This window comes from Podarcis bocagei (assembly GCF_964188305.1).
Source record: "Podarcis bocagei genome assembly, chromosome: 15".
Classification (NCBI taxonomy): Eukaryota; Metazoa; Chordata; class Lepidosauria; order Squamata; family Lacertidae; genus Podarcis; species Podarcis bocagei.
In genome coordinates, this window is record NC_138141.1 from 2,822,814 (window position 1) to 2,835,593 (window position 12,780).

The following is a 12,780-nucleotide window of genomic DNA, read 5'->3' on the forward strand; positions in this document are numbered from 1 at the left end:
GTGGATAACCCTGAGTGGGACACATGTAAACAGTGGATTCCAGAGCCATAACCTCTACTTTCTTTTTATGCAAACAGTGTTAGTATAAAGGGAGCACAACCTGGCTTGCTGGAAAATATGCATGGTTATGATTTCAAGACCCACCCTCCAGGAATCTAGCTGGTTAGTGGCAGAGATGTGTGTGAGATGAGAGGTTAGTTAGAAAAGCAACTGTTGGAACCAGGCGAATATAAAAAGAACCCCAAGGACACATTCAGCTCCACACAAGTCCTGCAGATTCTGCCTCCATCCCATATACTGCAAAATGTCTGGAAAGCTAGAGTCTTTTACATGTTACTCTTCATGCCAAAGTGAAGGTTGGAATTGTAAGACTAAATCACAGCAACATCTATGATGTCCTCTGAGCTGGCAAGTCACACCAAGAGCCTGGTGCTGCATGGAGATGATTCACTCTTAGTTTTCAAAGAGAAAAAGGGATCAAGCCAAGCATTTCAGCTGAAAGGGGAATATTGCTGCCGATCTTGCTAGTTGTTGTAGTTCTTAGTGATAAACTGGGTTGAAGCCACAGGGGTCCCAAGGTGAGAGTAATCCACAAAGTTCTCCATGTCCCAGGAACCTGGAAAGGGAAGAGAAATGACAAATTCTTACTCTTACTCAGGATCAAGCTACATGTGATGATGGACAAACTACCTCAATCACATATCCAACAGGAGCGCAAGTAGAGCGTCAGCTGGATCCTCCCTTTGCTTTCTGATCATCTGGAACCTCTTCAACTGTTGGAGGTTGGCTGAGAAGAAATGTGTCCTGACATTTGGGGGTGGGAGAAAGCAGGCAGACTGTGGGGAAGTAAGCTGTGCGTGGCGACACGGTTTAGCTCAGGGGTCGCCAAACTTATTGGACCAGAGCATACATTTTGAATTTTCAGAAAGTGCTGTGGGCATCAGTCACAAAATGGATGTAATGGGGAGCATAACACAAAATTAGAGAGTACACTCATTTCAGCTTCCACCACCACACTGCTGCACACAGCCTCCAGCTTACCATGGGAAGTTCAGATTCTGGTAGTCACATAATACTGTATTGATTTCTCTCTCACACAGTGATGCTGTTGCCGTCTAAGGTCACAACCAACTTGCCATTAAGTTTGGGCCTAGCTGTTTCATTTTTAATCTAGTCCGGGACTAGATTTTACTTGGGGAAAGACTCCTGAAAACTCATGTTTTCCCATTCATTCCTCTAGTCAGCATTTCGTGTCGTCCCCACCTCTATCTCTGTCCACTTGTCGCAGCCAAGTTGAGCAGGCACATTCAGTCACACACACCCTGGAGGCATCTATGTGCTAGACTCAAACTTCCAGACCTGCACACAAATGAAGCACCAGTAACCATGGAAGAGGAGGAGCGAGCCTGTACATCGTTTTCCTTTTTCAAAATCTCATTTTGCAGGGCTGCAACAATCAATGGAAGTAAGTGGCATGCAAATTCAAGACCCACAAAGCCGAGAGGAAAAGGCAAGGATAAGCTAATCAAGAGGAGGGCTTTTAAATGTGTATCAAGGAATGACATCTACCCTTGTGGACAGCAGGGTCCAGAATCAATCTAAATTGAAGGCAGTATGTTGAGGACAAGAAGGAATGATTCTAGATTGGGGAAAACCTACATTTTAGTGCTACAAACAGGTTTGTGTGTACACAGCCTGTGGGAGAAGAGGACAACCAGTGGTTTTTAAATGAAAAACGTATTTCCCTCAAGCTTCTAATCCCATGACCTGAGAACCATGGACAGAGAACAACAACAACAGAGAAACAAGAAGTGAAATTGTAGCTAGTCTCAGAGAGCTTGCTTTCCCGCCCATTAACTTGCTTGGGCAGCCATGGCTGCAACATTCTGTGAAGAAGTCACAGGGTGAGTCATGAAGTATGTATGGCTTCAAGGCCAAATTCTGCACAAGGGGGAAAGTCCCATTTCTTCTTCATTCATCAATAAAGCTGGCATTGGGTGGGGCTAATTTTTACAATGAAAGCTTTGTATAGATGAGGGGAACATCCTTCTCCCCACCTGCTGAGGCTTCATTGCCCCTGACACTTTTCACCCAGACCAACTCTGATACCTACTGCAATAGCTCCTGCTCCTATTTCTTCAGCTGAAGGCAGCAGGAAACTGCACATTTCATGTTTAGAGCTTTAAGGCCCTAAAGACAGAAATGCGCACACTGCAAATTGCTCTCATTGTGGCGGAGCTTTCCCATTGCTTATGGTGCCTTTGACTGCTCATAAGAACACAAGAAAAACCTTTGTGGATACACCAAAGGTCCATCTAGGCCAGTATCCTGATTCCCAGAATGGACAAGCAGGTCTTCTGGTTAATTCCCAAGCAGGACACAAAGGCAGTAGACCTCTCCTGCTCTTGTTTCACAACAGGTGCTGCTCAGAGACATATTGTCTCTGAACCTCAAGGTTCCACATGGCCATCATGGCTTAAAGGAACTTGACCATGAGCCACTAGGTCAAACCTTGGCTAAGCTTAGTGTCCCATGGCACAAAAGAGACCAGCAAAGCAGCCACAAGCTCCTCTCCAGAAGCCTGCAGGCACATGCAGTCTAATTAACCAAGCCATTGTACAGGGATATAACTTGGGGGGGTTAGGGGGGTTGGGGGGCACCCGCCCCCCTAAAACAAGTAAATCAATACAAAATACTTGAGGTTCTGCCCCCCAGCATAAAGCCTGCCCCCCAATAAATCCTAGCTACACCCATGCCATTGTGTATTTTGCCTACACTTCCCACTGGTGTACACGCAACAAACATATCTATTGCTTAAATTGTCAAGCTCAAACTTCCTAATCTTTTAACTATAGAAGCAGCTAATCAATAGTAGGTCAACTCCCATTGACCCACAATAAAGAATAGGGTAGAGGTCCCCAAAGCATTGTCCTGCCTCAGTTACATTTAATTGTTACGAAAAATATTGCCATGCGTTAGATAAAGTGGCAGGGAGGCGGGAAATGACAGTAAGGTAGCTCAGTTCTTTTAATTCATTTCCTTCAGGCAGTGGAATTGGTAAAACTGCAGCTTCTGCCTAGACTCACCAGTGCTTAGCATCCTGGGAACTAAAGTCATTTGATTACAATCTTGACACATGACTGGGCTAGACCTTGGGTCTTCGTTTGGTTGGAGACTGGTTGTTATGACCCCATTCTTCTCCTTCTGCACCTGTCCATGCTGCCTTCCTTGTGATTGTTGCTGGGCCAGGAAGACTGCCTGCTTTATCTAAATTCAGATCTTGAGGTTTAATGAACATAACAAACCAACCAACCCTGCAGCTCTTGCAAAACAGTGAGCAAAATTTGGTTGCTTCATCATCTGCCTCCAAGGCAATGAGTCCAGCAATGAACAAGCAAGGATGCAGCTGAGTTCAAGTGCCTTCCCTTTGCTGCCACAAACTGAAAGAGGAACCGGCCGAGGTACATGCTTCTACGTGCCTGGTGGCTCCTTGTGGCTGGAGAGCAAGAGCAAGGAGCTTCTATGCACTGCTGTTCTGCTACTAAATGAGAAGAAAGCCCCTGCTCTACAGCAATCCTTGTTTCTTGCTCCCTCCATACAAAGTTGGCAGTTTTGGGTTAACCCCAAGGAAGTGTCAGTCATGGAGCTTAAGCTGCTCCCATAATTGGGAGAGTACACATTGTGCAATGTCAGTTCATTCACTTTCCCCAAAGAGTCCTCCGTTCTTTACTGAGGGAGCAAACTCAAATTATAGCAGCAATTGATTCTGCATCTGGCTTGCTGCATGCATACACACCATACATTTAAAACACATTTAAAGCACACGAATTTCCCCCAAATGAACCTGGGTAATGTAGTTTGTTAAGGGTGCTGGGAGCTGTAGCTGGGTGAGAGGTAAACTACACTTCCCAGGATTCTTTTTTGGGGGAGCGGGATGGGGCAGGGAGGAAGGTGCTTTAAATGTCTGGTGTTTATGCAGTCTAATTGATCTGATTCAGGAACACCACCTTGCATTGTATACAAGCAGAAAAAGCAACTTACCAAGTTCCATGCAAAATAAAAAAAATTGTCATGTGAGGTTTTCCTCACATGAGAAAGAGGAGACTCTCTTTTATGACCTCTCACAATCACATATCTGAGTTGTGGTTGCAATGACAGGTACCATATTTAGTACTTGCCAACTTTGACCCTTACTCATGCCATCAACTGTGGTATTGCAGAGAGATTGCTTAGTTTGGACACCTGCGTTTTCATTGAAAGCCCCTAATAATCTATAAAATTCACTGGGCGGACCAGCACTTTGTGTACTATAAAAGGGTACTTACTACTATAGGGGATTCAAAATTGGACTGGAGTTTAGATTAGTGGGCCCCCTAGGAATGTGTTGGTTCATGCCTCACACACCTCAGAGGCATAGCACTTGGAAATAGGAGTTCCAGCATTAGCCCCTTTGACCGACAGGCAATGTTGGCTAAGAATAAAATAAATACGATGTGTTTGGCTTTCTGCTCTTGCCCGGTCAATAGTGCAGCATCCTCTGCATGCACTGACAGCTTCATCTCTCCAGTTCAGCAAAAGAAAACCCAATCCCTTAGTTGAGAAAGACCCTCATGGGTGTGGATTCAAATATGGCTTCTCAGAGTCTTGGTCTAGTCCCGACAATCACTAATTAAAAATGGAGCTGAGGATAGAAACCTAACCAGTGCCATCAAATAGGTAAACATGTTTATACTCAACAGACCACTTTCCAGTTTAAGGATGCATCCAGCCTCTTATCAATCTCTACGTTTCCATGGAAGCTGGAAAAATTGACTGGGATGTGGGGAGTAAGTGTGGGATGTGAAACACAGCAGTCAAGTCCTCATTCCTAGAGTGGACATGCAAGGGGATGCTTGGTTCAGCCAGTAGAAAACTTCCTGTTTCCTCCTGGGCTGGGACAAACTTCCTCTGCATGTGACTTAAGATGGGCGTGACCTTACCTGCCCAGGTGACAAAACAGATGCTGAACTAGATGGGCCATTAGCTCATCTTATGTTCTTAACCCTTCTGCCAAAATGGCTAGAAGACGGTGAAGCAAAGCGATGCACTGTATGTGCTGGAAAACTGGTGATGATGGTGCAAAGAACAATTACGGTAAGTAAGGGAGACTTGACCTAATGCTAGGTATTTGATATGGGTTCATAGAATAACAGAATCATAAAATTGTAGAGTTGGAAGAGACCATGAGGGTCATCTAGTCCAACCCCCTGCAACACATGGGGCTCACACCCATGACCCTGAGATTAAGAGTCTCATACTCAACAGCGACTGTGGTAATGGATGTTTTTTAAAAAACCTTTCCAATATTTCAGGGGTGGCCAACTCCCAAGAGACTGCAATCTACTCACAGAGTTAAAAACTGGCAGTGATCTACCCCATTTTGGGGGTTCAGGTCAAAGTTGTTGAGCTGCTTTGGGGGGAGCCAGTGATCTACCAGTGATCTACCACAGATGTCTTCTAATCTACTGGTAGATCATGATCTACCTGTTGGACGTGCCTGCAATATTTCATTTCATTCCTTTAAATATTTGACCTTATAAAAAACAAGGCATGAGACACAAGCTTCCCTGCCTCCCTCTGACAAGCCCACACTTGCTTGCTGAAGTGAGAATTCAATGAACTCCTGCCCTCTTCCCCAATCCCGCCTTACAGAGCAGAGATTGAGTTCTCTCTCTCTTGTGAATGTTACAATCCTTATTGCTTTGATATGAAATGGCCAACTCATTCACTAATCTTGGGTGTTGGTGACTCACCAGAACTCTTTAATAACCAAAAAGGGGTCGGGGTGGGAAAGAAGGAAGGAAGAGTGAGCCACTGTAGGTCAGAAGGGCTGAAATCCATTCTGTGTCTGAACAATGAGGGACTTCACACTTGGCTTGGCCCGTGGTTGGAGCTCATTTCCTGCAGAATTATATCATAGTGTCTTGCCCTTATCGGAGCTCTTACTCAGCCTAAGAAGTTGAAAACATACAGCAAACATCTGCTCTTTCCATTGCTATCGTTTCTATTGAACAGATGGCAATAGTGAAGCACAGTGGGGAGAGAACTGTTTTGTCCAAATCATAATAGCCAAACTGTAAATAAGAGCAAGAGGTCCAATGTTTGGCATTTGGGATGATAATGAGTATTGATGCTCCCAGGGTGATGCAGATTCTGCTCCCATTCTGCTAACATACAACTACTTTTAGTAAAATCCATCTTCTTCTCAAGGCCCAAGATAGTGCCAAGTCCATTACCATCATACATCTTTTTTCCCTTCTGCCTGCCACAGCAACACTAACCAGTATCTTGAGGCTGAGATTTATCCATTTATCCATTGCACAGTTCTGCTCTTCCTGCAGTTCTTTTGCAGCCTACTTGCTGTGTGTTTTCATCAACCATTTCTCATATGGCAGGGGGTTGGACTCGATGGCCCTTGTGGTCTCTTCCAACTCTATGATTCTATGATTCATATGAACTGGATGTCTCCATCAACATTTCATTGTTTTGAACAAAACAGCTGAGCCTGGCTGTGGTATCACTGTGCAAATCCAAGGTCATGTTACTAAGCATGCAGACACAAGAAGAATGGCCCCAGAAACCATCCAGCATACAGCTTTGCAGGCTATAATATCCTGGATGTTGACTCTCACCACTGATAGAAGAACTCACACAGTCACAGTCATACTTTGTCCTGGTATCAGCAGAGTTGGTGCTTTATAATTTATCTGTCTCATCATTGGGACTCTTCTGGGTGAAAGGGGTCCTGAAGCTTTTCTGCAAAGATTAATGATGTCCCAGTGGCGGAAGGCGGGAATCCTTTTTGCCATTAACAGTACCTAGTCTTGTGTAGTTTTGATTACACTGCTGAACACACTCATGTTGTAGCCCAGTTCATTTAACTTGAGGAGACTGCCAAGTGGTAACCCCTACTGAGAAGCTAGCTGGTGAGTTTGGATGATGTTCTAGGAATTCCTTATACTTCTGCTTAATTCCTTTTAAATTCTCCAATTCCAGCTGCATAGGCAGAAATACTGGGCTCATACAAGTGTTGGCTGTGAAGGTCTAAAGGGACCGGGAGAGAATCAGTTTTAGAACATGCTGCCATGGTTTATGACCAGCTGATTCCTTCTGGAACAACATTAGCTAATTCTAAAAAGACTGCACAAATAATGGTAGTTCTACAGCAGCAAAGGTTTGCTTATATTAAGATTATCTTTATACAGTCATTTACATATAATAACAATTCACCAATTGAGGAGTGGGGACCCAACAGCAGAGAAAAACCATGATGACATTATGCTGAAGTAAACATTATGGCTCCTTGGGATGTGTACTTAGAAGATAATGGAAACACATTTCATTACCTCACCACCTTACATTTTTAGGTGCATACTTAAAACATAAAAGCTAAAGGATCCCTGACCGTTGAGTCCAGTCGTGGACGACTCTAGGGTTGTGGCACTCATCTCGCTTTACTGGCCAATGGAGCCGACATTTGTCCGCAGACAGTTTTTCCGGTTCATGTGGCCAGCATGACTAAGCTGCTTCTGGCGAAATCAGAGCAGCGCACGGAAACACGGTTTACCTTCCCACCGGTTTATTTATCTACTTGCACTTTGATGTGCTTTTGAACTGCTAGGTTGGCAGGAGCAGGGACCGAGCAACAGGAGCTCACCCCGTCGTGGGGATTCGAACTGCTGACCTTCTGATCAGCTAGGCTCTGTGGTTTAACCCACAGTGCCACCCGTGTCCCTATACTTAAAACATACTAGGGATAAATAAATAAAAAAAATATTATGTGAGCTGACTCCTGTAGCTAACCATAACCTATCCCAATGTGATCTTTGCATTAATTCTTATCTTTAGTGTGATCCACACAGGGATGCCCTATTCAAATTCTCACCAATGCAAGTCTCAGGATGTATGGAAGCACAGTGCGGTAGCTGGCTCTGCCCTGATCAGGGAAGCTGCAGTCTTGGTATGTAGCTCACTAAAATCCTCACTGGGTTTGGGATGTTCCAGTATCTACAGAATGAAGTTTATGAATCCAGTTCATACACACACATCTTGAACTATACAGCAGCAGAAATCCCTTTTAGCGAGAGGGCAAAGTGATCTTTCTATCTCAACTGCAGTCAAATAATCTTCTATTTTCATTTACTTTTCTCTATGCTGCTGAATGTGTCAGTTCACATTACCCCTGAAAAAAACTACAAATACATACAGATTCACCCTATCCAGAAAAAATCTCACACAGCTTGCTAGTATGCTGAGGACATATCAAACATAATTGGTACAATTCTGCAAAGATTTATTTGTCTTCAACTTCCTTCAGTTAGTGTCACTTTCCTCTTTCCATTTCTCACTGATTTAATGAAGTATTTAAATTAAAGACCAACAGAGGCCACAGTTTAGTGCCCTCTTCTGGACACTTGAAACTTTAGGAATGTCTGCCATTAAATTTTTCAGTTACAGATAGGTAGCCGTGTTGGTCTGCCATAGTAATTAAATTAAATTAAATTTTTCTGAATTAAATTTTTCTGAAGCCTTTGCGTGATGAAATTTGATTCCCCACCACCACCCGGACCCTTGTTTGTACTGGAGGTTAAAACTGTACATTATTTTAAAATTGTATTTATTTTATACTATTTTATTTTATTTTATTGATGTTCTTGTATGCAAGCAGCTCTGGGGTCTTTATGATAAAAATAAAACCTCTACAAAAAGAAGAAGTTATGTCTATCATTAAAAGTTCAGTCTGTTTTGTGAAATGGAATTTTCTAGACTTGGAAAATAATATTAATAATATAAATGTAGAAAAACCTTTACTTGAATTATACATTCAGTGTACATGAAAGTATTTTGGAAGGAAATTTAATTACAGAAGTATCTATGATCTCATCAAAGAAAGCTATGGTCATAATATTGGGCACAATTATATACAACTAAGTTTCAATGAAATTAATAGGACTTTATATACATAATTACAAGCAGTACTTTTGGCCAATGTTAATATGTAGTATTAAATTAGGGCTTGCTCAAAGGCAACGTTTCCCATGTCATTGAAGACATGAGGCGCTGTAAGTATTAGCATTCCTTGTGGTATGAGTGTTCATTGTAACAGGGCCATTGTCTATTACACACTCTTCTCCAAGAGAAACTGATCTGTCCAAAGAACAGAATGCAAAAACATTCACAACTCTCCTCTGCACCTGCCACCCAGCTACTCAGTCAGCGAACTGTGGGAGAATGTCTCTTTCCCAGGGGCATGGCATGGGGGGGCAGAGGGAGCCTGGCCCCGGGTGTGAATTTTTGAGGGGGGCAAAGCAGGTGCCCCTAGTGCTGCCCAGCCCATTGGAGAACCCAACCCTGGTGGAGAGGAGCACCAGGACAGACTGTGCTGGGGGTGCCAGCATGGGGGCTCCTGCTCCATGCCCACCAAGAGCTCTCAGACTACCATCATTGGGGTGGGGCAGGGGCCTGCTTCAATAAATGCCCCCACTGCTAATATGCCTAAGACTCAGTTGCGTTTCATTGGCCGGACTATGCTTTTCAAATGGAAATATATTATTTATAGTCCACCTGTTGCCCTGCAGAGTACAGATCACAACAATAATTCCTAGATCCTTCTTAATCTCAGAGTATTTTTAAAACCATGCTTGATATTTAACTGTTTGTCTTGCAAGATCAGATAGAATATGCTAAGTCAAGGTTGCTAGCTCAACTCCCACATGGTTCTTGGGTCTCAGTAACGTATCGTCACAGCAATGGATGGTTTTATTTGCCAATATATCTCCAAGTAATTCATTGGATTCTATTGTCTTTTTATATTTCTGACAACAATGTAAAAGTCACTATGTGATTTTTATCTGCCTTTACTGGTATAGAAGTCAAAATACAATGTTGGGCAAAATGCTTCGCAATGGAGCCATATGGTGGATGATCAGGTCATCTGTTTCAACAAATTTTATCTAACCCCCCCCCCCTCATAAATGTACTCTGTGAATTTGGCAGAAAATTCTGAGAATAGCTTTATGATTCAGCAGTGAAAAAAAGCTAAAAATAATCTTAAATCAAGTGTTTTAGTAGCAGAGCCTCTCTGGTAAGAGTCAACATCCTGGCACAGCTGTTTGACAACTTATAATACTAATGTACTAGATTATTCCAAAACTGTAGACACAAGAAAAATCCACAGTTTAAAAGCTCAACAGCCTGTAGCTGAATGATACTGCAATAGGATTATAATATTACCTTTTTAAAAGGTTTGATACAGAATCTTTTGGGAGTTGGTTTTTGCTACTTGTCTTGTACTACACAGAGTCTTCTCTCAGTTTTCTGTGCTTTTGGCTGCTTTTGGCAGAGAAGCTATATCTGCCATACAGAGAAGTAGTAGGGAGTGTCAGGTCTTTGATATCCCATTCTTGGGAATTCTTGCCGGACAGTAAGATTGCTGTAATTCTTTTTTCTTGAAAAAAGTAAGGCAGATCTCCTTAAATAATTCTGTCAATGGATATGCTGTGCCTTGTGTACACGGATGCCTTCTTCAATCCCTTCTCAAAGTATGCCTTGCTAATGCTGGGAAGCAGGGCAATCAAGCAACTTTTCTCTCCATCCCTTCCCAAAGGAAACTTTTAGCACCATTCTGTGGCTCTGTGTGCAGTTAGATGCACTTTGTTGTTGTTTAGTCGTTTAGTCGTGTCCGACTCTTCATGATCCCACGGACCAGAGCACACCAGGCACTCCTGTCTTCCACTGTCTCCCGCAGTTTGGTCAAACTCAAGCTGGCAGCTTCGAGAACACTGTCCAACCATATTGTCCTCTGTTGTCCCCTTCTCCTTGTGCCCTCAATCCTTCCCAACATCAGGGTCTTTTCCAGGGAGTCTTCTCTTCTCATGAGGTGGCCAAAGTATTGGAGCCTCAGCTTCAGGATCTGTCCTTCCAGAGTGCACTCAGGGCTGATCTCCTTAAGAATGGAGAGGTTTTATCTTCTGGCAGTCCACGGGACTCTCAAGAGTCTCCTCCAACACCATAATTCAAAAGCATCAATTTTTCGGTGATCAGCCTTCTTTATGGTCCAGCTCTCACTTCCATACATCACTACTGGGAAAACCATGGCTTTAACTATACAGAACTTTGTTGGCAAGGTGATGTCTCTGCTTTTTAAGATGCTGTCTAGGTTTGTCATTGTTTTTCTCCCAAGAAGCAGGCGTCTTTTAATTTCGTGACTGCTGTCACCATCTGCAGTGATCATGGAGCCCAAGAAAGTAAAATATCTCACTGCCTCCATTTCTTCCCCTTCTATTTGCCAGGAGGTGATGGGACCAGTGGCCATGATCTTCGGTTTTTTTGATGTTGAGCTTCAGACCATATTTTGCGCTCTCCTCTTTCACCCTCATTAAAAGGTTCTTTAATTCCTCCTCACTTTCTGCCATCAAGGTTGTGTCATCTGCTTATCTGAGGTTGTTGATATTTCTTCCAGCAATCTTAATTCCAGTTTGGGATTCATCCAGCCCAGCCTTTCGCATGATGAATTCTGCATATAAGTTAAATAAGCAGGGAGACAATATACAGCCTTGTCGTACTACTTTCCCAATTTTGAACCAATCCGTTGTTCCATATCCAGTTCTAACTGTAGCTTCTTGTCCCACATAGAGATTTCTCAGGAGACAGATGAGGCACTCCCATTTCTTTAAGAACTTCCCATAGTTTGCTGTGCTCGACACAATCAAAGGCTTTTGCATAGTCAATGAAGCAGAAGTAGATGTCTTTCTGGAACTCTCTAGCTTTCTCCATAATCCAGCGCATGTTTGCAATTTGGTCTCTGGTTCCTCTGCCTCTTCTAAATCCAGCTTGCACTTCTGGGAGTTCTCGGTCCGCATACTGCTTGAGCCTGCCTTGTAGAATTTTAAGCATAACCTTGCTAGCGTGTGAAATGAGTGCCATTGTGCGGTAGTTGGAGCATTCTTTGGCACTGCCCTTCTTTGGGATTGGGATGTAGACTGATCTTCTCCAATTCTCTGGCCACTGCTGAGTTTTCCAAACTTGCTGGCATATTGAGTGTAGCACCTTAACAGCATCATCTTTTAAAATTTTAAATAGTTCAGCTGGAATACCATCACTTCCACTGGCCTTGTTATTTGCAGTGCTTTCTAAGGCCCATTTGACTTCACTCTCCAGGATGTCTGGCTCAAGGTCAGCAACCACACTACCTGAGGTGTACAAGACATCCATATCTTTCTGGTATAATTCCTCTGTGTATTCTTGCCACCTCTTCTTGATGTCTTCTGCTTCTGTTAGGTCCTTTCCACTTTTGTCCTTTATTATAGTAATCTTTGAACGAAATGTTCTTTTCATATCTCCAATTTTCTTGAACAGATCTCTGGTTCTTCCCATTCTGTTGTTTTCCTCTATTTCTTTGCATTGCTCATTTAAGAAGGCCTTCTTGTCTCTCCTTGCTATTTTTTGGAAATCTGCATTCAATTTCCTGTATCTTTCTCTATCTCCCTCACATTCTGTTTGCCTTCTCTCCCCCGCTATTTGTAAGGCCTCGTTGGACAGCCACTTTGTTTTCTTGCATTTCATTTTCACTAGGATGGTTTTCGTTGCTGCCTCCTGTATAATGTCACTAGCCTTCATCCATAGTTCTTCAGACACTCTGTCCACCAAATCTAAATCCTTAAACCTGTTCCTCACTTCCACTGTGTATTCATAAGGGATTTGATTTAGATTGTATCTTACCGGCCCAGTGGTTTTTCCTAC

At 43.1% G+C, this 12,780-nt stretch overlaps 1 protein-coding gene across 3 annotated transcripts in view; it reads right to left on the bottom strand.

Moving 5' to 3' along the window:
- Nucleotides 1-216: 216 nt before the first annotated feature.
- PEBP4 (phosphatidylethanolamine binding protein 4) overlaps nt 217-12,780 on the bottom strand; it is a 272,710-nt gene continuing 260,146 nt past the window's right edge. For all 3 annotated transcript variants that reach the window (XM_081171471.1, XM_081171472.1, XM_081171470.1), the window contains exon 7: nt 217-616. In XM_081171471.1, coding sequence (XP_081027597.1) covers nt 525-616 — 92 coding nt within the window. In that variant the 3' untranslated portion in view covers nt 217-524. The remainder of the gene's footprint in view (nt 617-12,780) is intronic.